Genomic DNA, 21621 nt, shown 5'->3' on the forward strand with positions numbered 1-21621 from the left:
TACATGCTCTTGTCTTTGAGTGTGCGAAGTGTGGAGGACCCTGTACAGTCCCTGGATATTACATGCTCTTGTCTTTGAGTGTGCGATGTGTGGAGGACCCCGTACAGTCCCTGGATATTACATGCTCTTGTCTTTGAGTGTGCAATGTGTGGAGGACCCTGTACAGTCCCTGGATATTACATGCTCTTGTCTATGAGTGTGCGATGTGTGGAGGACCCTGTACAGCCGCACTGTCCCTGGATATTACATGCTCTTGTCTTTGAGTGTGCGATGTGTGGAGGACCCCATACAGCCGCACTGTCCCTGGATATTACATGCTCTTGTCTTTGAGTGTGCGATGTGTGGAGGACCCTGTACAGTCCCTGGATATTACATGCTCTTGTCTTTGAGTGTGCGATGTGTGGAGGACCCTGTACAGTCCCTGGATATTACATGCTCTTGTCTATGAGTGTGCGATGTGTGGAGGACCCTGTACAGCCGCACTGTCCCTGGATATTACATGCTCTTGTCTTTGAGTGTGCGATGTGTGGAGGACCCCGTACAGCCGCACTGTCCCTGGATATTACATGCTCTTGTCTTTGAGTGTGCGATGTGTGGAGGACCCCGTACAGTCCCTGGATATTACATGCTCTTGTCTTTGAGTGTGCGATGTGTGGAGGACCCTGTACAGTCCCTGGATATTACATGCTCTTGTCTATGAGTGTGCGATGTGTGGAGGACCCTGTACAGTCCCTGGATATTACATGCTCTTGTCTATGAGTGTGCGATGTGTGGAGGACCCTGTACAGTCACTGGATATTACATGCTCTTGTCTATGAGTGTGCGATGTGTGGAGGACCCTGTACAGTCCTTGGATATTACATGCTCTTGTCTATGAGTGTGCGATGTGTGGAGGACCTTGTACAGTCCTTGGATATTACATGCTCTTGTCTATGAGTGTGCGATGTGTGGAGGACCCTGTACAGTCCCTGGATATTACATGCTCTTGTCTATGAGTGTGCGATGTGTGGAGGACCCTGTACAGTCCCTGGATATTACATGCTCTTGTCTATGAGTGTGCGATGTGTGAAGGACCCTGTACAGTCCCTGGATATTACATGTGAATAATGCAGCTCCATGCTTCTACCTAAGCAGCGACTCTGGGGATTGTCCAAGACGTGACCCAATTGCTTGAGCTTAGACTACAGTGCAGTGAAGCGACTATAATCTTAAATTACTATTTAAAAAGGTGACTTGATATGGCAAATACAATTTCTCAAGTGTAAAATGTTTACAAGTAATTGATCCATTAATTAATTTAAACCCCTCCACTTATGGCTGTATGTGTCCTTGCTAGCGGGCTCATAGACAGATCCCACCAGATACCATTTATATTAATCACAGAATGGGAAGAAGTGATTATTGTAGAGGAGAGATGCGGAGGCGTACTCTGTCTGCACTTGTACTACCACAATGACTGGAGTGTGGGAGGATGGGAGTAGTAGGCCATGAATAGCTGAATAGCTTCCTATGGGCAGTGCGCTATTCGCCATAATTATTCATATTTTTGTGATTATATATAAACAGGCAAACCACTGTGTGCGCAGAACACGGTGTACCCGCTGTGTGCGCAGAGCCAGGTGTGCCCGCTGTGTGCGCAGAGCCAGGTGTGCCCGCTGTGTGCGCAGAGCCAGGTGTGCCCGCTGTGTGCGCAGAGCCAGGTGTGCCCGCTGTGTGCGCAGAGCCAGGTGTGCCCGCTGTGTGCGCAGAGCCAGGTGTGCCCGCTGTGTGCGCAGAGCCAGGTGTGCCCGCTGTGTGCGCAGAGCCAGGTGTGCCCGCTGTGTGCGCAGAGCCAGGTGTGTGCGCAGAGCCAGGTGTGTGCGCAGAGCCAGGTGTGTGCGCAGAGCCAGGTGTGTGCGCAGAGCCAGGTGTGTGCGCAGAGCCAGGTGTGCCCGCTGTGTGCGCAGAGCCAGGTGTGCCCGCTGTGTGCGCAGAGCCAGGTGTGCCCGCTGTGTGCGCAGAGCCAGGTGTGCCCGCTGTGTGCGCAGAGCCAGGTGTGCCCGCTGTGTGCGCAGAGCCAGGTGTGCCCGCTGTGTGCGCAGAGCCAGGTGTGCCCGCTGTGTGCGCAGAGCCAGGTGTGCCGGCTGTGTGCGCAGAGCCAGGTGTGCCGGCTGTGTGCGCAGAGCCAGGTGTGCCGGCTGTCTGCGCAGAGCCAGGTGTGCCGGCTGTGTGCGCAGAACAAGGTGTGCCTGCTGTGTGCGCAGAGCCAGGTGTACCCGCTGTGTGCGCAGAGCCAGGTGTACCGGCTGTGTGCGCAGAGCCAGGTGTACCGGCTGTGTGCGCAGAGCCAGGTGTGCCCGCTGTGTGCGCAGAGCCAGGTGTGCCCGCTGTGTGCGCAGAGCCAGGTGTGCCCGCTGTGTGCGCAGAGCCAGGTGTGCCCGCTGTGTGCGCAGAGCCAGGTGTGCCCGCTGTGTGCGCAGAGCCAGGTGTGTGCGCAGAGCCAGGTGTGCCCGCTGTGTGCGCAGAGCCAGGTGTGCCGGCTGTGTGCGCAGAGCCAGGTGTGCCGGCTGTGTGCGCAGAGCCAGGTGTGCCGGCTGTGAGCGCAGAACAAGGTGTGGCCGATGTGTGAGCAGAACAAGGTGTGCCTGCTGTGTGCGCAGAGCCAGGTGTACCCGCTGTGTGCGCAGAGCCAGGTGTACCCGCTGTGTGCGCAGAGCCAGGTGTACCGGCTGTGTGCTCAGAACAAGGTGTACCTGCTGTGTGCACAGAACGATTGGACGCCCCTGTGTGTGCAGAACCAGGGAGGCACTCTGTAAAATGATGAGTGCCATATTTTAGTCCGTGGACCCCAGCTCACACCAAGTCCTTATTACTTGTATAACAATACAAGTTATTTGGACAGTCCTGTTACAGGATAAAGGAACCAGCTCTGTTCATACTATGCGACCAGATATTATCTCTTCCTGGTAATAGTAATAATAATATATAACATATAGATGCACTGGGGCCCATTCAGGTCAGGCAGCGAGACGGATTACTGCCCGCTCACTGTGAAGGGAATGAGACTGTTAATGTCCGGAATTGGAGAATGTCACTAAGCGCAGTGAACAGCATGCAAAGTGCTGTGTGAAAGTCCTGAAAACAATGAGAACGGAGGCAATAAAATAAAAACTAATATCATTATCTGGGAGATATCGTAGAATTGGCTCTCGGAGTAGAACAAGTTATGGTTTTCACTGTAAATCCAAAAGTCAATTAAGTTAGCTGGCTGCAACAAATGCACTGTGCCGATCGTCTGTGAGTGTGTCTCATTCTCTATACCAGGGGTAGGGAACCTTTTTTGTGCCAAGGGCCGTTTGTATGTGGGAAAAAATCCTTCGGGGGCCATGTGTAAAAAAATTCTCTCACAAATTGTACTGCTGCAGCCGCCCCACGCTGCTGCTGAATAGGACTGACAGTCTCCGGCTACTGTTGTTTAAGAGGAATCTCGTGAGAACTACTGACCTCTCGCGAGAATTCCCCTGTATTTGTCTCCCGGCAAAGCCGGCAGGCGGGTGGGCGGGCCACTCAGACAGGCTACGGGGGCCGCATGCGTCCCCAGGGCCTATGGGGCCCATTTATCAACTAATATTTGCGGCTAAATCCCCGAAAACACCCGTTTTCGGGGGTTAGCCGCAAATATTAAGTTTCACCTAAATGTATCAAAGGGGGACCGCAGCAGGAATCTCCGATCCCTGCTGCGATCCTCCCTGCAGCGCCGCCGGCCGCATCCCCCATAGGTTTCTATGGGGGATGCGAAGCTGCCCGATGTATAAACATCGGGCAGCCGGCTTCGCACCCCTGGGCTATCGCCATTCTGATATGGCGATAGCCCATTGTAGCCTATGGCTACACATCGCACGAGGGGTAAGAGGGGTCAGCGGGGGTCAGCGCATTACCGCGCATGCGCAGACCCCCCGGCTTCCGGCTTAGCACTTCGCAGGGACAATACATCCCAGTGATCTGATCCCATTTTACAATGCGATCCTGGGCAGTAATATTCCACCCATTGATAAATGTGCCCCTAAGGTTTCCCACCCCTGCTCTATACAGTAGACCTGAAGATTAAAGTCAGTGGAGGCCTCCAGTCCTCTTGTATTGCAGCTCGTCCTTCATTGCAGCGGAACATTATTGTAGAGTTTCTTTAGTGTACACACCTGGGTTACACTGGGAAAGAGCGGTAGTATATGTGCCTGGGTTACACCGGGAGAGAGATAGTATATGTGCCTGGGTTACACTGGGAGAGAGCGGTAGTATATGTGCCTGGGTTACACCGGGAGAGAGATAGTATATGTGCCTGGGTTACACTGGGAGAGAGCGGTAGTATATGTGCCTGGGTTACATCGGGAGAGAGCAGTAATATATGTACCTGGGTTACACAGGGAGAGAGCAGTAGTATATGTGCCTGGGTTACAGCAGGAGAGAGCAGTAGTATATGTGCCTGGGTTACACCAGGAGAGAGCAGTAGTATATGTACCTGGGTTACACCGGGAGAGAGATAGTATATGTGCCTGGGTTACACTGGGAGAGAGCGGTAGTATATGTGCCTGGGTTACACCGGGAGAGAGCAGTAATATATGTACCTGGGTTACACAGGGAGAGAGCAGTAGTATATGTGCCTGGGTTACAGCAGGAGAGAGCAGTAGTATATGTGCCTGGGTTACACCAGGAGAGAGCAATAGTATATGTACCTGGGTTACACCAGGAGAGAGCGGTAGTATATGTGCCTGGGTTACACCAGGAGAGAGCTGTAGTATATGTGCCTGGGTTACAGCGGGAGAGAGCAGTAGTATATGTGCCTAGGTTACACTGGGAGAGAGCGGTAGTTTATGTGCCTGGGTTACAGCAGGAGAGAGCGGTAGTATATGTGCCTGGGTTACAGCAGGAGAGACCAGTAGTATATGTGCCTGGGTTACACTGGGAGAGAGCGGTAGTTTATGTGCCTGGGTTACAGCAGGAGAGAGCAGTAGTATATGTGCCTGGGTTACAGCATAAGAGAGCAGTAGTATATGTGCCTGGGTTTCAGCAGGAGAGAGCAGTAGTATATGTGCCTGGGTTTCAGCAGGAGAGAACAGTAGTCAGTAGTATATGTGCCTGGGTTTCAGCAGGAGAGAGCAGTAGTATATGTGTCTGGGTTACAGCAGGAGAGAGCAGTAGTACAGGTTGAGTATCCCGTATCCGAGTATCCGTTATCCGAATTATTCCGAAAACCATACATTCCAGAAAGTGAATTTTTTTTTTTTTTTTTTGCTAAAAACTCACTGGGGACATTTGTAACATCACTACTGGTGACATGATATGTAACTGGCACTATATATGTGCAAGAAAATGATTGCTTGGCATTCAATATCTGAGCTAGTACACAAAATTTGTTTCATGTTTTGAAACCTTGTTTTTTTGAACAAATAAAATATATTTGTGTGTATTTTATGTGGTAATAAAATATATTTGTGTGTATTTTTTGTGTTTATACAGCATACATGCAAGATACTTCAAAATACATAATTAAAATATTAAAATATTCCGAAATACGGAATAATCCGTTATCCAAAATTCTCCTGGTCCCGAGCATTTTGGATACGGGATTCTCAACCTGTATATTTACCTGGGTTACATCGGGAGAGAGCAGTAGTATATGTGCCAGGGTTACAGCAGGAGAGAGCAGTAGTATATGTGCCTGGGTTACAGCAGGAGAGAGCAGTAGTATATGTGCTTGGGTTACAGCAGGAGAGAGCAGTAGTATATGTGCCTGGGTTACAGCAGGAGAGAGCAGCAGTATATGTGCCTGGGTTACAGCAGGAGAGAGCAGTAGTATATGTGCCTGGGTTACAGCAGGAGAGAGCAGTAGTATATGTGCCTGGGTTACAGCAGGAGAGAGCAGTAGTATATGTGCCTGGGTTACAGCAGGAGAGAGCAGTAGTATATGTGCCTGGGTTACAGCAGGAGAGAGCAGTAGTATATGTGCCTGGGTTACAGCAGGAGAGAGCAGTAGTATATGTGTGTCGGTTACACCAGTAGTATATGTGCCTGGGTTACACAGGGAGAGAGCAGTAGTATATGTGCCTGGGTTACAGCAGGAGAGAGCAGTAGTATATGTGTGTCGGTTACACCAGTACTATATGTGCCTGGGTTACACAGGGAGAGAGCAGTAGTATATGTGCCCGAGTTACTAGTATATGATAACTGGGCTGTGATGCCAGTATTCTGCTATTTATTCCTATGGAATGTACCAGATTTCCTCTAAAGTAATTATATGTGATAGCCCTAAATGCTATTGATTAATTGCTCTGAATTTATAGATCTCTGTTTAAATAGAAAAGCAATGACCGTATATTCCAATAACCCCGGACATTCTACTTGGCCTGACTTTTTTCTATATAATATAGATTTCCAGTTCTCTGCCAGATGCCAGTGTTTGTTTTTCGGAAAGGTGACAAATGACCCGGCCACTGAAGTTATTATAATTTTAATGTCTTGTGTGATCAATCTGTAATGCGCGGTGACAGGCAGAGCGCGTGCAATTTACCCTGTTCCCCGTCTTCTCCTGCTAATGACGCCACTAGTTATAGGTGTGCTGCATCCCCTGACCCCATTTATTAGGGGGCATGAAGGTCAGTTCCTGGATCACGTTCGCACCTCCTCCCCCCCTTTCCTAGACTTTTGGAACCTTTGTTATTGGCATCAATTAATGGGTCGCTTTATAGTTACCAGTCCGGCAAAATGATGGAGCAACCCTTGAAATGGGGGGTGCATCCTCTATTGATGACGCAGGCGGTGTAGTGACAAACAGCTGAAATCTTTGTTTAATATCTTTTTAAAGTTGTCATTTCCCAAATGATCTATTAATTATCCTAAGTTCAGAACCCCAGATTTCTGGGTTGGGATCATTTGGTCTACAGCATGATGGTCGACAGTCATTAGGTCGACATGGGAAAAGGTCGACATGGTTCTAGGTCGAAAGGTCATTAGTTTGACAGGTCATTAGTTTGACAATGTCTAGGTCGACAGTGAAAAGGTCGACATGGGTTTTTTCAATGTTTTTGTCCTGAATGTCAACACAGTCGACATGGACACAGTTTAAAGTGCACCGCATCGATCGCTATGCGTCAGGCACATTATTTTATTCTCCCACCACGCCCTAGTGGATGGTAGGGCATGAAATACTAGCACATGTCAGCTCAAAAAACAGTGAAAGACCCCATGTCGACCTTTTGACTGTCGACCTAGACAATGTCGAACTAATGACCTGTCGAACTAATGACCAGTCGACCTGGAACCATGTAGACCCTTTCCTATGTCGACCTAGACCCATGTCGACCTTTTACCATGTTGACCTAATAGTGTCAACCTAATGACTGTTCCATAATGCTGCATCCCAGATTCCTAACCATGTCCTCACACCAATGGGGAACAATTGTGCAGACTTTTTTTCAGGATCTTCTTAAAGGTCCAAAACCACCACCACCACCAGCTCCTCCTCCTCCTCTGATAGGTTACTGTCCTGTAGCCACCATACCCATAGAGAACCAGATCTGTGCGTCTCCAACGGCCGCATTGAGCATATCCGATTTTGGTCCATAAGCAGCCGCGTTTGGGAGGATGGAATCCGTCAAAGTTCTCTGTAATTGATACGTAAAAGTTCTATTAGAGGCCTGGCTTCGTGGGGCCAGAGATAAGTCTCTGGTAATTACTTTGCAGAGCTCCCTTACATTAACGTTTGACAGTTAATTACTTAATGTGCTTATTCTAATTAGAAACGGTAATGATGTTCCATTAGCACACAGAGAATATGTTTACTTTTGTTTGGTGATAAAGCGGCAACGCTCCCACTACGAGTAACATTGTATCAGCCATCAGATGGGAACTTATGTAATAAACTCCTTGATAGTCACATAACCGTTCCCGTGGGGGGTTGTATGCGTGGGGGAGGGGAAGTTTTGTTCATCGCTAATTAAATGTGTCAGTCAGAGTGGAGATTATGCAGAGGACAAGCGCAGGCACATGACATTGCTGCCTCCAATGTGACAGGTGTATCCTCTGTTGCATGGAATAAAAGTCATCTGTGGCTCATCCGGGCAAATGCGGCCCTTTTGACTGTTGTGTTCATATAAACTCTACTTTGGTTTCTCTGGGCTATTTGGGGCATTGGGAAAGACAGTAACGTACAATGCGGTGAGATGTGGAGATGGGTTGGTGGTTCTAGGACTGTTCCCCAGGGTCTACAGGACGGAATGTCTATGTCACATGATCAACTCTTTTCCATGGTCCTAGTGCTGGACATAGACCCTATTGGGGCCCATGACCATACTGTTTAGTGCCCGCTCTCCCCCTATTTAAAAAATATCTAGGGTGATTTTGGGCCAAAGCGATCCCTGGGCCCTTAGAAGGAATCGAATTGCTTAGCGGCCTGGTACTTACTATCTCTTCATTAGTATAACTGAGAATCCTTTTATATGTGTGAATGCTGCTAGTAGAGCTCCTATATCGGCTTGGCTACCATTATTTAAACCAGGCATGTCCAACCTTGGCCCTCCAGCTGATGTGAAACTGCAAGTCCCATCATGCCTTGCCACAGTTCTTCTATTAGGGAATGCGAAAACTACTGCAAGGCATGCTGGGATGTGTAGTTTCACAACAGCTGGAGGGCCAAGTTTGGACATGCCTGATTTTAAACCATGTTTTATTTATTTTAAATTGTGCTGTGACTAGCGGAAGGGCGCTGTGACTAGAGGAAGGGCGCTGTGACTAGAGGAAGGGCGCTGTGACTAGAGGGAAGCCTTTTATAAGGAAATCTGATTGGTGGTATTGCATATTTGTATTGCTTGAGGTCTTCATTTGAGTGGGCTGAACCAATGCAGACATATATGGAAGTCGGGAATATGAACCAGACCAGACCACTACTAAACATGCCTACTAGCATCAGCTACGACAGCACAAACTCTATCCCTAACAATAGGACAGGAGAAACCACAACGATCATTCCCAATCTAGACGGGTAAAACATTCCACCACATTAAAGCGGCAACACAAAGATGGTCTCATCTCCGTCATGTTTATTTCTATATAGAGAAAAAGGGTGGGTTGTGCAGCGCTTGGATTTCATGAAACATGTACAAATGACGATATTTAATAAAAAACAAATATAATATGACAATAATAAAAACTCATATAAATATAATTAATTGATAATTCATGAATTATGAGATAAAAAAGATAAAAAAAATATTCAGTAGGACCTGTCAATGAGTGGTGAATCTGCTCCGGACGATAGCTGTCCAAGTCCAATTTATATCCAAGTATGGAACCGAATATGAAAACCAAGATACTTGCTGGAGGTGTAACTACCCCTCTGGGATTGTATGAATCTTGGGGATCCTCTCTGGATGCAAATTTTTCTTGGTGCAATATGATGTAATAAATCAGACCGATTTTGAGAACCAAGGTTTCTTGCTGGAGGTGTCCCGATCCCTTTGGGATTAGATGAATCGTGGGGATCCTCTCTGATTGCAAAGGACTTGGTGCAATAAGTGAAGGTTCCTTATAGCCGCTGGAGGTTTCCCAGTCCGTTTGGACTAGTATGTGCAAGGGGGTCCTCTCAATAAAGTGCGCTGTGCTTGGAGATTGGAAGGATAGGTAGGCAGTCCTGAGTTGTAGAGCAGATATTCAATGCATGTGGTGACAGGTCCTCTGATATCACCAACGCGTTTCGCTGTTGTAAGAAAAAGCTGTTTCTTACAACAGCGAAACGCGTTGGTGATATCAGAGGACCTGTCACCACATGCATTGAATATCTGCTCTACAACTCAGGACTGCCTACCTATCCTTTCAATCTCCAAGCACAGCGCACTTTATTGAGAGGACCCCCTGCACATACTAGTCCAAACGGACTGGGAAACCTCCAGCGGCTATAAGGAACCTTCACTTATTGCACCAAGTCCTTTGCAATCAGAGAGGATCCCCATGATTCATCTAATCCCAAAGGGATCGGGACACCTCCAGCAAGAAACCTTGGTTCTCAAAATCGGTCTGATTTATTACATCATATTGCACCAAGAAAAATTTGCATCCAGAGAGGATCCCCAAGATTCATACAATCCCGAGGGGTAGGGACACCTCCAGCAAGTATCTTGGTTTTCATATTCGGTTCCATACTTGGATATAAATTGGACTTGGACAGCTATCGTCCGGAGCAGATTCACCACTCATTGACAGGTCCTACTGAATATTTTTTTATCTTTTTTATCTCATAATTCATGAATTATCAATTAATTATATTTATATGAGTTTTTATTATTGTCATATTATATTTGTTTTTTATTAAATATCGTCATTTGTACATGTTTCACTCTTCATTGAAATCCAAGCGCTGCACAACCCACCCTTTTTCTCTACATTTACTTGTGGGATCCGACTAATCCCCAGTGCAGCAGCTTTTTGAGGTCAAACAGCCCTGGCAAGCGCTCTCTACAGTTTTTACTGTTTTCTTATTTCTATATAGAACCTTCAGTCCTACTGAAATGTCTGAATCAGCCCCTTTGTGTGTATTAATATGTTATATACATATATTCGGATGTCACTGGAGCAATAAGCAGTAAACAGTTGGTTTTGTTGAAAGATATAAAATAGATCTTATCAGAGACAAATTACTTTGTTGATGATGTTAGATAGCATGTATACATCAAGGTCACTTAATACTGTACACAGCAATAGTATTCATATAATAATCCGCTCCCCCTATGTCCCCAGCACCTGCGGCATTGTCAGATCTGCCTGTTTTAGCTGAAGCACGTCTACTGATATATAGTGAGATGGTTTTACCTCACTGCTGGTACACAGAGTGATGTCTGCCCCATTTGAAGGTTAGAGGGTCACCTAGTACAGCGAGAAGTGTGTCAGGCCAGACATCACTGGCTTACGCACTTCACTTTAATATACGATAACAATTCTGTGGAAGATCAGAAAGGAGCCGCTCCAGCAAATGAAATCCCTTTCTCTGGCGGCTGAAGCGATGAAGTTGTTGCGGTGAATGTTTGCTGTGTTTTATTTTTGAGTGCATAGAAAATTCTTCAGTCAAATAAAGGGAAGTTTGTGTAACATTCATTTACTGCACCCTGCACCCAGAACGACCAGATCAGTTATTTTTTACATTATTTTTATAAAATTGATTGGATTTGGCTTTGGAATTCATTGCGATCTTTGCTCGTAAGACCCCATAACATTTAATAAAGAACCCAAGAGTTTAGCGTATTGTACCGTGGGGATTCGGTCACTACACCAACGCCGGCATCCAAATGAGGGGTTATGTTTAGGCGCTAGGGGGGGGACTTAGGCTGTAGTTGTGTGTGTGTGTGTGGGGGGGGGGGGTTAGGGTTAGGCTGTGAGATGGGGAGGTTAGATTTAGACACTAGTGTGGGATTTAGGACTTAGGGTTAGACTGCAATGGGGGTTAGTGGTAGGCTGTGGGGGGGTTAGGGTTAGGCTATGAGGTGGGGGTGTTAGATTTAGACTCTATTGCAGGCACTTAGGGCTAGACTGCAGGGGGAGTTAGGTGTAGGCTTGGGGTGGGGGGTGGGTTAGGCTGTGAGGTGAGGGTTAGATTTAGACACTAGTCGGGGGGAGGTAGGGGTAGGCTGTGGGGGTGGTTAGGGTGCAATGTAGTGTGTTAGATTTAGGCTCTAGTGGGGAGGGTTAGGGTCAGGCTATGGGAGGGGTTAAGGTTAGGCTGCGAGGCAGGGGGCTAGGCTTTAAGGGAGGGTTAAGTTGTAGTAGTGGGATTAGGGTTAGGTTGTGATGTGGAGGGGTTAGGGTTATTCTGTGGAAGGGGAGGGTTAGGCTCTGCAGGGGAAGGAGTAGAGGGTTAAGCCCCTGTTGGAAGTCTCCACATTAGGATGCCGAAGTCAGTGTTGTGACCTCCTGCATCCTGATTGCTGGGATATCCTACAATATGTATCCCATACACAGGGGGATTCCCAGATCTGGCAGATACTTTATTATATATTGCATCAACCAAAGCACCACCTCAAACTGCCCACCCTGCTACAATGAGCCCCTCCGAATGGGCCACCCACATCTCAATGTCATGAAAACGGGACAGTCACACTAAAATAGGGACAACTATTGTGAGGTCTTTTATTGTTTGTCGACATCAAACTGTTGGCACTTTGCGATTCCGCCAGATAATGGCCACCTGCGCTGCAAGTAGGTGACTGCGCAATTATCATCTGGAAACAACAGCGGCAGCCCCTGGAGTTAGGGTTAAATGAAGGCATTGAAGCGTCTTCTAGTCCATATAGGCAGTTGTCTCCAGATGTCTCCTTCCGAGGGCTGGCACATGGCGGAATCATCTATAAAATCCAGGTTCCAGCATGATCCGGCTGGGATGTCTCTTAATGAAAATCTGATGGAGCGTAATATTGACATCAATCACTTCCTTGTACAATTTGTGTTCCTGCGCTCGGCAGAACGGCGTAGTTAGCCTGGGACTCCGCATCACAGCGCTCGCACATGAAAGTGGAAATGAAAGACGTTGGGGAAATTAGTGCCATCCAGACTTTATATATTTCAATGAGTTTGCATTAAATAAAGTTTAGCCCAGACAATGTCACCGAGTACCACTCCTCCATCAGAATTCCGGCAGGCCCAGGAGAGGGTCCCACGCCGAAAATTAATTTGCTGTGCAGTATGTTGCCTATCGCATTTTAATTAATATAGGTCCTGGAATAGCGTAATGAACCCCGTTGCTGTAATCGGCAGCTCTGCTCACGCCTGCAGGCAGAGGGGAGATAGATTTAGGCAGATTAGGCATTGTTTGATCTGTGTTTGAATTCAGCATCAGCTCTCAGAACAGATTCATGGTCACCTTGGGCGGAATGGTGTGTGGCTTCAGATCATTTAAATACCATCGAGCATTCTGCCTGCTGCATACAAAGATTGGCAGGCGAGAACGCTGGATATGCCGGGGCTGTTCCAAGGACTGGGCAAGGCGGTATCCTCTGCCTGATTTTTGGTTTAAATGATAATGGCCCTTATATTGTGCACTGGCCAATCTGTAGGTGTAGCAGTCTTTATTGCACCCAGCAGCCGGCTCTGATGACTGTGATCTGAGGTCATACAATATAGAGGCACACAGCAGTGTATTTATAATGGGTGGGACCCCATGGGGACCCACACCACGCACACTGCACCCATTTCTTACCCTCTGGAGTCCCGCAACGAAGACAGCTGCCAGAATTGCTGGGGAAATGTCCGTCGCACCAGGGACAGAGGAGGGGCCTGGCCGGAGGAGGCTGCACACAGGCCGCCTCCTCTCTTGAGATGCCCTGAGCTAACAGAGGGTTAAAAATGATCCCAGAAGCATTGCCTTTGGTCATTTTGCCTTTTAGGATGTTACAAGATTAAGAGGATCAGGGCCGGTGCTAGGGTGTCCGGCGCCCTCCTGCAAACCATACATTTTGCGCCCTTTCACATTGCCATTGCAACAAGCTGCAGCCCGATTGTGGGAGTGTATGCAACATGCGATCCTATGGAGGATCTCGGGTGCATGTACCTGTATGCATACACCATCTTGGTGCTGTGTCCGCAAAATGTTGCAGGCACTAAAGGTGCCCATACACGCTGCGAGTATCACATACGTTATCGGCTAGATCGCATCGAATGGCATGCATGCAATGTGTGTGCGATGCGATCTGAAAGCAGTGCAAAAATTATGTGCAGCACTCGTGACTGAGGGGAAAAGGAGGGGAGAGAAGGAGGAGATGGAAGAAGAGCAGTGGAGATAGAGGGGGCGGAGTGTTGAGGACTGGCAGTGGCACTGGCACAGAACACTGAGAAGAGGGAAGGAATAGAAGGCGGTGCTGCTGCCTGTTGGTCATTTGATTGACAGGTGCAAGGAGCAATGGGTAGGGGGCGGATCCGGACATGACGTCATCCAGGCATTCACAGAAAGTGTCCGTGAGGAAGAGGGGGCAGGTCGCAGGAGGAGGACAGTGTGTGCGCGGTGCAGGGAGCTGCTCAGCCTCTCCATACTGCCGCCCGCTGTCAGACAGGCGCTGCGGGCGGCGTGCAGGAGACAGTGACAGTGAGGGCTGAGGCAGCTTTAGCAGACCAGGGAGGGAGACAGCGCCTTTTCAGCATGGCGCCTCCCTGCTTTGCAGGAGCTGCTGAGTGGGTAGCGCCGGCCCTGAAGAGGATGAACAATAAAGTGGTTAGCATTACTGTCTCACAGCACTGAGGACTTGGGTTCAAATCCCACCATGGCCCTAAAGGCCTCCATACACTAGCCGATCATCGGATCTGCGTCGGGTGGTCGGACCTGCTGCACGTCCGACCACCCGACTTGGGACCTAGTGTGGCGGCGAGGCGGTAGAGGGAGCAGGGGGGGCTGGGGACGCTGCGGGGGACACAGGCGGCATAGAGCCAGGCAGGGGGAGCCGGCGGGAGCTGTCAGTATTGAATAAAAAAAAAAAAGCCCATACAATGCATGGGCGGCCTGTGATTGGCTGAGCGCTCTCTCAGCCAGTCAGCAATTGGCTGAGAGAGCGCTCAGCCAATCACAGGCTGCCCATTCATTGTATAGGCTTTTTTTTTTCTAGCACTGACAGCTCCCGCCGGCTCCCCCTGCCCGGCTCTATGCCGCCTGTGTCTCCCGCAGCGTCCCCAGCCCCCCCTACTCCCTCTACCGCCTCGCCGCACAGACGCTGTCCCCCACAGCGTCCCCAGCAGCGGGGGACACAGACGTGTCCCCCGCAGCGTCCCCAGCCCCCCTACTCCCACCAGCTCCCACCTCTGTAGCCCCCCCCCCCTGCTCCCCGGGTTTTTTACATGTGATAAATCGAGACGATTTATCACATGTAAAAAATGGCACATCAAGTGCCAATCTAATCAAGCTCCCCCGGGGAGCAGCCGGGGAAGCTCAGGGGGAAGTCGGGGGCGACTTGTCCTAAGGACAAGTCGCCCTAGTGTATGGGGGCCTTTACTGTGAGGAGTTTGTATGTTCTCCCTGTGCTTGCGTGGGTTTACTCTGGGTTCTCCGGTTTCCTTCCACAATCCAAAAATATACTGGTAGGTTAATTGGCTCCCAACAAAATTAACCATAGAAGGTCTGTGTGTGCATGTACATGTGGTAGGGTATATTTATTTATTTATTTACAGTTTCTTATATAGCGCAGCAGATTCCGTTGTGCTTTATATATAGATTGTAAGTTCCACTGGGGCAGGGTCTGATGTGAATGTTCAACTATACTCTGTACAGCGCTGCGGAATATGTGTGCGCTATATAAATAACTGGTAATAATATTCTCTGTACAGCGCTGCGGACTATGTGTGCGCTATATAATAACTGGTAATAATCTCTGTACAGCGCTGCGGAATATGTGTGCACTATATAAATAACTGGTAATATTATTCTCTGTACAGCGCTGCGGACTATGTGTGCGCTATATAATAACTGGTAATAATATTCTCTGTACAGCGCTGTGGAATATGTGTGTGCTATATAATAACTGGTAATAATAATCTCTGTACAGCGCTGCGTAATATGTGTGCGCTATATAATAACTGGTAATAATAATCTCTGTACAGCGCTGCGGAATATGTGTGCGCTATATAAATAACTGGTAATAATATTCTCTGTACAGCGCTGCAGAATATGTGTGCGCTATATAATAACTGGTAATAATACGCTCTGTACAGCGCTGCGGAATATGTGTGCGCTATATAATAACTGGTAATAATAGTCTCTGTACAGCGCTGCGGAATATGTGTGCGCTATATAAATAACTGGTAATAATAGTCTCTGTACAGCGCTGCGGAATATGTGTGCGCTATATAAATAACTGGTAATAATATTCTGTGTACAGCGCTGCGGAATATGTGTGCGCTATATAATAACTGGTAATAATATTCTCTGTACAGCGCTGCGGAATGTGTGCGCTATATAAATAACTGGTAATAATATTCTCTGTACAGCGCTGCGGAATATGTGTGCGCTATATAAATAACTGGTTATAATATTCTGTGTACAGAGCTGCGGAATATGTGTGCGTTATATAATAACTGGTAATAATATTCTCTGTACAGCGCTGCGGAATATGTGTGCGCTATATAAATAACTGGTAATAATAGTCTCTGTACAGCGCTGCGGAATATGTGTGCGCTATATAATAACTGGTAATAATATTCTGTGTACAGCGCTGCGGAATATGTGTGCGCTATATAATAACTGGTAATAATATTCTCTGTACAGCGCTGCGGAATATGTGTGCGCTATATAAATAACTGGTAATAATAGTCTCTGTACAGCGCTGCGGAATATGTGTGCGCTATATAAATAACTGGTAATAATAGTCTGTACAGCGCTGCGGAATATGTGTGCGCTATATAAATAACTGGTAATAATAGTCTCTGTACAGCGCTGCGGAATATGTGTGCGCTATATAATAACTGGTAATAATATTCTGTGTACAGCGCTGCGGAATATGTGTGCGCTATATAATAACTGGTAATAATACGCTCTGTACAGCGCTGCGGAATATGTGTGCGCTATATAATAACTGGTAATAATAGTCTCTGTACAGCGCTGCGGAATATGTGTGCGCTATATAAATAACTGGTAATAATAGTCTCTGTACAGCGCTGCGGAATATGTGTGCGCTATATAAATAACTGGTAATAATATTCTGTGTACAGCGCTGCGGAATATGTGTGCGCTATATAATAGCTGGTAATAATATTCTCTGTACAGCGCTGCGGAATGTGTGCGCTATATAAATAACTGGTAATAATATTCTCTGTACAGCGCTGCGGAATATGTGTGCGCTATATAAATAACTGTTTATAATATTCTGTGTACAGAGCTGCGGAATATGTGTGCGCTATATAATAACTGGTAATAATATTCTCTGTACAGCGCTGCGGAATATGTGTGCGCTATATAAATAACTGGTAATAATAGTCTCTGTACAGCGCTGCGGAATATGTGTGCGCTATATAATAACTGGTAATAATATTCTGTGTACAGCGCTGCGGAATATGTGTGCGCTATATAATAACTGGTAATAATATTCTCTGTACAGCGCTGCGGAATATGTGTGCGCTATATAAATAACTGGTAATAATAGTCTCTGTACAGCGCTGCGGAATATGTGTGCGCTATATAAATAACTGGTAATAATAGTCTCTGTACAGCGCTGCGGAATATGTGTGCGCTATATAAATAACTGGTAATAATAGTCTCTGTACAGCGCTGCGGAATATGTGTGCGCTATATAATAACTGGTAATAATATTCTGTGTACAGCGCTGCGGAATATGTTTGCGCTATATAATAACTGGTAATAATATTCTCTGTACAGCGCTGCGGAATATGTGTGCGCTATATAAATTACTTGTAATAATATTCTCTGTACAGCGCTGCAGAATATGTGTGCGCTATATAATAACTGGTAATAATTGGGGGTCCATGACACCAAAAACTTGAAAAACTCATGTTGACCATTTGCTTGTCTTGACATTGTGCATGTCAACCTTTTGTCAATGTCTACCTTCTGGTGTTGACGTATGGACTGTCTATCTACACACTATAGATCTAGTAATCCGGAACCTTTGTGGCGAGGGTCCTGAAAGGCAGAATTAGGCTCCTGATTCTTTGTTGAGCAGTTGTTAGTGAAAAGCTCAGAATTAGCATTTCAGATGGCATTTATAATGCAAAACGTCCATGAGCTAAGGCACTGGTTCCCAAACTGTGTGACATGGCACCCTGGGGTGCCTCAGGACCCTTGCAGGGGTGCCTCGGGTTGGTGGTCCAGGACCAATGGAAATTATTTATGGTCAGTGTTCTAGGTAAAACCACTGCTGATGGCTACCAATCAAAAACTATGTGGACAAATAGTAGTGGATCTTGTCCCACATCACTAACCTAACAATGACATAAACACAACATGCTTCATTTAATATTTTTTCCTAATTGTATTAATAAGAAACCTTTAGCCTAGGTGCCACCTTAAATTAAAAAAAAAACTGATACTCTAGGATGCCGTGATTCAAAACATTTTGGAACCACTGAGTTAAGGGTTAACGCTTTTGTATTGCGGTTCTGCAGTCCTTATCTATGTCTGCTGCCAACCAAATTTCATTGAATTTAATGTCCAGAAATCAATGCATTTTCCCATTTTTTCCATCGGTTTCCTTCCAGAAAATTACATATGCTGATCTAACCTTGTTTAGGCTTAATCACATTAGGGAATTCCTACTAGTTCAGCTGCAAAATGCAAATATGCAATTTCTTGAAAAGGGTAATCGCTTTTAGATGCTCGCTGCGTAATTACTACATGCGAGTGTTAAAGGTGTATGTACCGCGGCTGTTATGGCGGACCCTGAGCCGCGCCGTAGCAGATGAGCACTATAGTATACACAATTACATATGTAACACCCCTGTGATCATTAACTCCCTGTAGAGGCCCATGGTAGAGATGTTCCCATATATCCCGGATTGCCCTGTTCATGGGGGGTTATGTAGTGTAGTGAGCCGTCGCCAAGCACATTGACAGTAAAGCTGTGTACACACGGGGGCGATAGGGGCTAAAATCGCTGCAAATATGGTCGCTGGCTACCATATTGCCAGCGATTGGAGTGCGCACCAGCGATAAATCGCCGGGTGCGCGCTCCCGTTTTTAGCCCCCTTATGATCGCTGGTCGCAGGAGCTTGCTCCTGCGACCAGCTAATTACCTCTGCGGCACCGCCGGCTGAGGTTCCCTTTCATCAGCGACCATCTCTGGTTGCTGATGAAAAGGAGAAACTGAGCGATATATCTCCCCCCGTGTGTACGGGGCTTAAGCGTCTCAGTGGGTAAGTGCACTGAAAGGCTTGTTTACATACTAGGGGGTACATTTACTGGGTGCCATATGACCTCCCAACAGTAGGGATTCCGATGGTCAGTATAACGACATCACTGTTAAATGCCAACAGTCGGGATCCCAACTAACAGGGACTAGTCCACCTCGTGGGGGTCTACAACCCCCATAGAGGGAGACAGAGCCTGCAAAATCGAAATTCTGACTGTTGGGGCGCTATTACCAAACTCAATTTACTAAGATTAGAGTCCTGCTGAAGATAGGATGTCGCCCCCTAGCAATCAATCAGATTCTACTTATTTATTTAGCACCTTCTAGAAGATAATATAACTCTCATTTCAGTAAATTTACCTGGAAAGGTCCGATTCATCTTTGCTAGCAAAGCAAATAAGCACACTAATGGATTAGATTAGTGTGGGTTATATTGTTCCTGTGCAGGGTAAATACTGGCTGTTTTATTCTTACACTGCACTTTATATTTCAGTTTGAACACCCCCCTCCCCCACATCTAACTCTCTGCACATGTTACATCTTCCCCACCTGCAGTGCAGCATGATTAAACCCATTTGTGTGTTTTTTTTTTTTTTTGCTTTGCAAACAAAGCTGAACCGGGCTGAAACTTGCTGGAACCGCGCACGTGCAGATCTCCGTAAGATGATTGAGGATCTAGGTGCAGAAGGCCTGTGCTTTAGTGATTTGCAGAACTTTTGTGTGTCGCTCTCACATGCCGGGCTAAGTACAGATTATAGAGCAGGCGTTTTATCCAAAGCCGCCCCAGTTCCTGGGGATTCAGCACAAAGCGCGCGGCAAACTAATGCATAATTTAAGCATTAAAATTCCTACAGTTCGTCCAAAACAATCGCTGTGCCGCCTTTATCCAATATTCATTATAGTGCAGACGCTAGCACCTTTAGGATGCACGCTTTGTCAGTTCAGCTAAGGTAAACGTGATCAAATATTAATCGCACGGATCCATTGCTGCCCTCGTAATTGATGGTCACCACAGATTAGAGGCCGTGGCAAATTGACTATATAGGGCTTGAGCGCTTGAGCGCTCTGACAATCAGAGCTCATTGGCTGCCTCCTATAACCCCCCCCCCCCCCCCCCCATGCCCTTTCTGCAGTACTTCCCAATGCCAATGATGCATGGTGGCCTCTTCCAGCAGACCTCTGTCTACGAGCAATGGAGGCAGGTAAATACCTGATGCCAGTGTGTAGATAGGCTACATGCCAATGATTATTGTTTATGCCCACAACGTGGGGCACCCACTGAATTGCATTTACACCGGCGATTTCTTGTTGTAGTTCTGTTTATTGACTGAGCTGCAGAATTAAATCCCTGCGTCTTTGTTTTGCAGAGGCCCCGCAGAAGCCAGAAGACGCCGCTGTCGAACCCTTCACAGACTCCTCCCTCTTTGCACACTGGGGTCAGGACCTCAGCCCCGAAAACAGACGGATTGCCTTAAAACAGTTCCAGTACTATGGCTACAATGCTTATCTGAGTGACCGCTTGCCTCTGGACAGGTCTCTCCCAGACCTGCGGCCTACAGGGTAAGTCCAATGCCCAACTCTGATTGGTCAGTGTGTCCCTCTGTTTCCGCCTACCCCTCACCTCCGCTCCTTGTGTCTTCTGCCTACCCCTGACCTCCGCTCCTTGTGTCTGCCGTCTACCCCTGAACTCCGCTCCTTGTGTCTGCAGCCTACCCCTGACCTCCGCTCCTTGTGTCTGCCGTCTACCCCTGACCTCCACTCCTTGTGTCTGCCGCCTATCCCTGACCTCCGCTCCTTGTGTCTGCCCCCTACCCCTGAACTCCGCTCCTTGTGTCTGCCCCCTACCCCAGACCTCCGCTCCTTGGGTCTGCCGCCTACCCCTGACCTCCGCTCCTTGTGTCTTCCGCCTACCCCTGACCTCCGCTCCTTGTGTCTTCTGCCTACCCCTGACCTCCGCTCTTTGTGTACTGCCTACCCCTGATCTCTGCTCCTTGTGTCTGCCGCCTACCCCTGATCTCCGCTCCTTGTGTCTGCCGCCTACCCCCGACCTCCGTTCCTTGTGTCTGCCGCCTACCCCCGACCTCTGCTCCTTGTGTCTGCCACCTACCCCTGACCTCCGCTCCTTGTGTCTGCCTCCTACCCCTGACCTCCGCTCCTTGTGTCTGCCACCTACCCCTGACCTCTGCTCCTTGTGTCTGCTGCCTACCCCTGACCTCCGCTCCTTGTCTGCCACGACCCCTGACCTCCTCTCTTTGTGTCTGCCATCGACCCCTGACCTCTGCTCCTTGCATATGCCGCCTACCACTGACCCCTCCACTCCTTGTGTCTGCCGCCTACCCCATACCTCCTCTCCTTGTGTCTGCCACCTACCCCTGACCTCTGCTCCTTGTGTCTGCCGCCTACCCCTGACCTCCACTCCTCGTGTCTGCTGTCTACCCCTGACCTTTGCTCCTTGTGTCTTCCGGTAGTGTCACTCTGGGGTATGTACCCAACAGCTCCAGCGATGTCCCCAAGGCCACCCTGTCCTGCATTTGCCGTAGTGTCACAGTGTAACAGAGTGCTTGTACTGTAGAGTTCTGTTGACAGAAGCATACACTAATATAAAGTGCATCACATATAATTAATGTAACTGATAGAATGAAATGCTACAGTTTATGTAATTAGATAGACTGACCTAGGCATGGGTTTCTGCTGAGATGCTGGTTCTCCTCCCTGGCATATTACGACCTGCCCTACACATATATTTGGTATTTATATATACAAT

The 21621-nt window shown here is 47.7% G+C and overlaps 1 protein-coding gene across 1 annotated transcript in view; it reads left to right on the forward strand.

Annotated features, from left to right (window-relative positions):
- The window catches only part of GALNT18 (polypeptide N-acetylgalactosaminyltransferase 18), a 230811-nt gene that overhangs the window by 126203 nt on the left and 82987 nt on the right, over positions 1 to 21621 (forward strand). The window contains exon 2 of the mRNA XM_083164114.1: positions 20225 to 20417. Coding sequence (XP_083020240.1) covers positions 20225 to 20417 — 193 coding nt within the window. The remainder of the gene's footprint in view (positions 1 to 20224; positions 20418 to 21621) is intronic.

The sequence above is a fragment of the Crinia signifera genome, chromosome 11 (genome assembly GCF_055691185.1).
Source record: "Crinia signifera chromosome 11, ASM5569118v1, whole genome shotgun sequence".
Taxonomy (NCBI): Eukaryota; Metazoa; Chordata; class Amphibia; order Anura; family Myobatrachidae; genus Crinia; species Crinia signifera.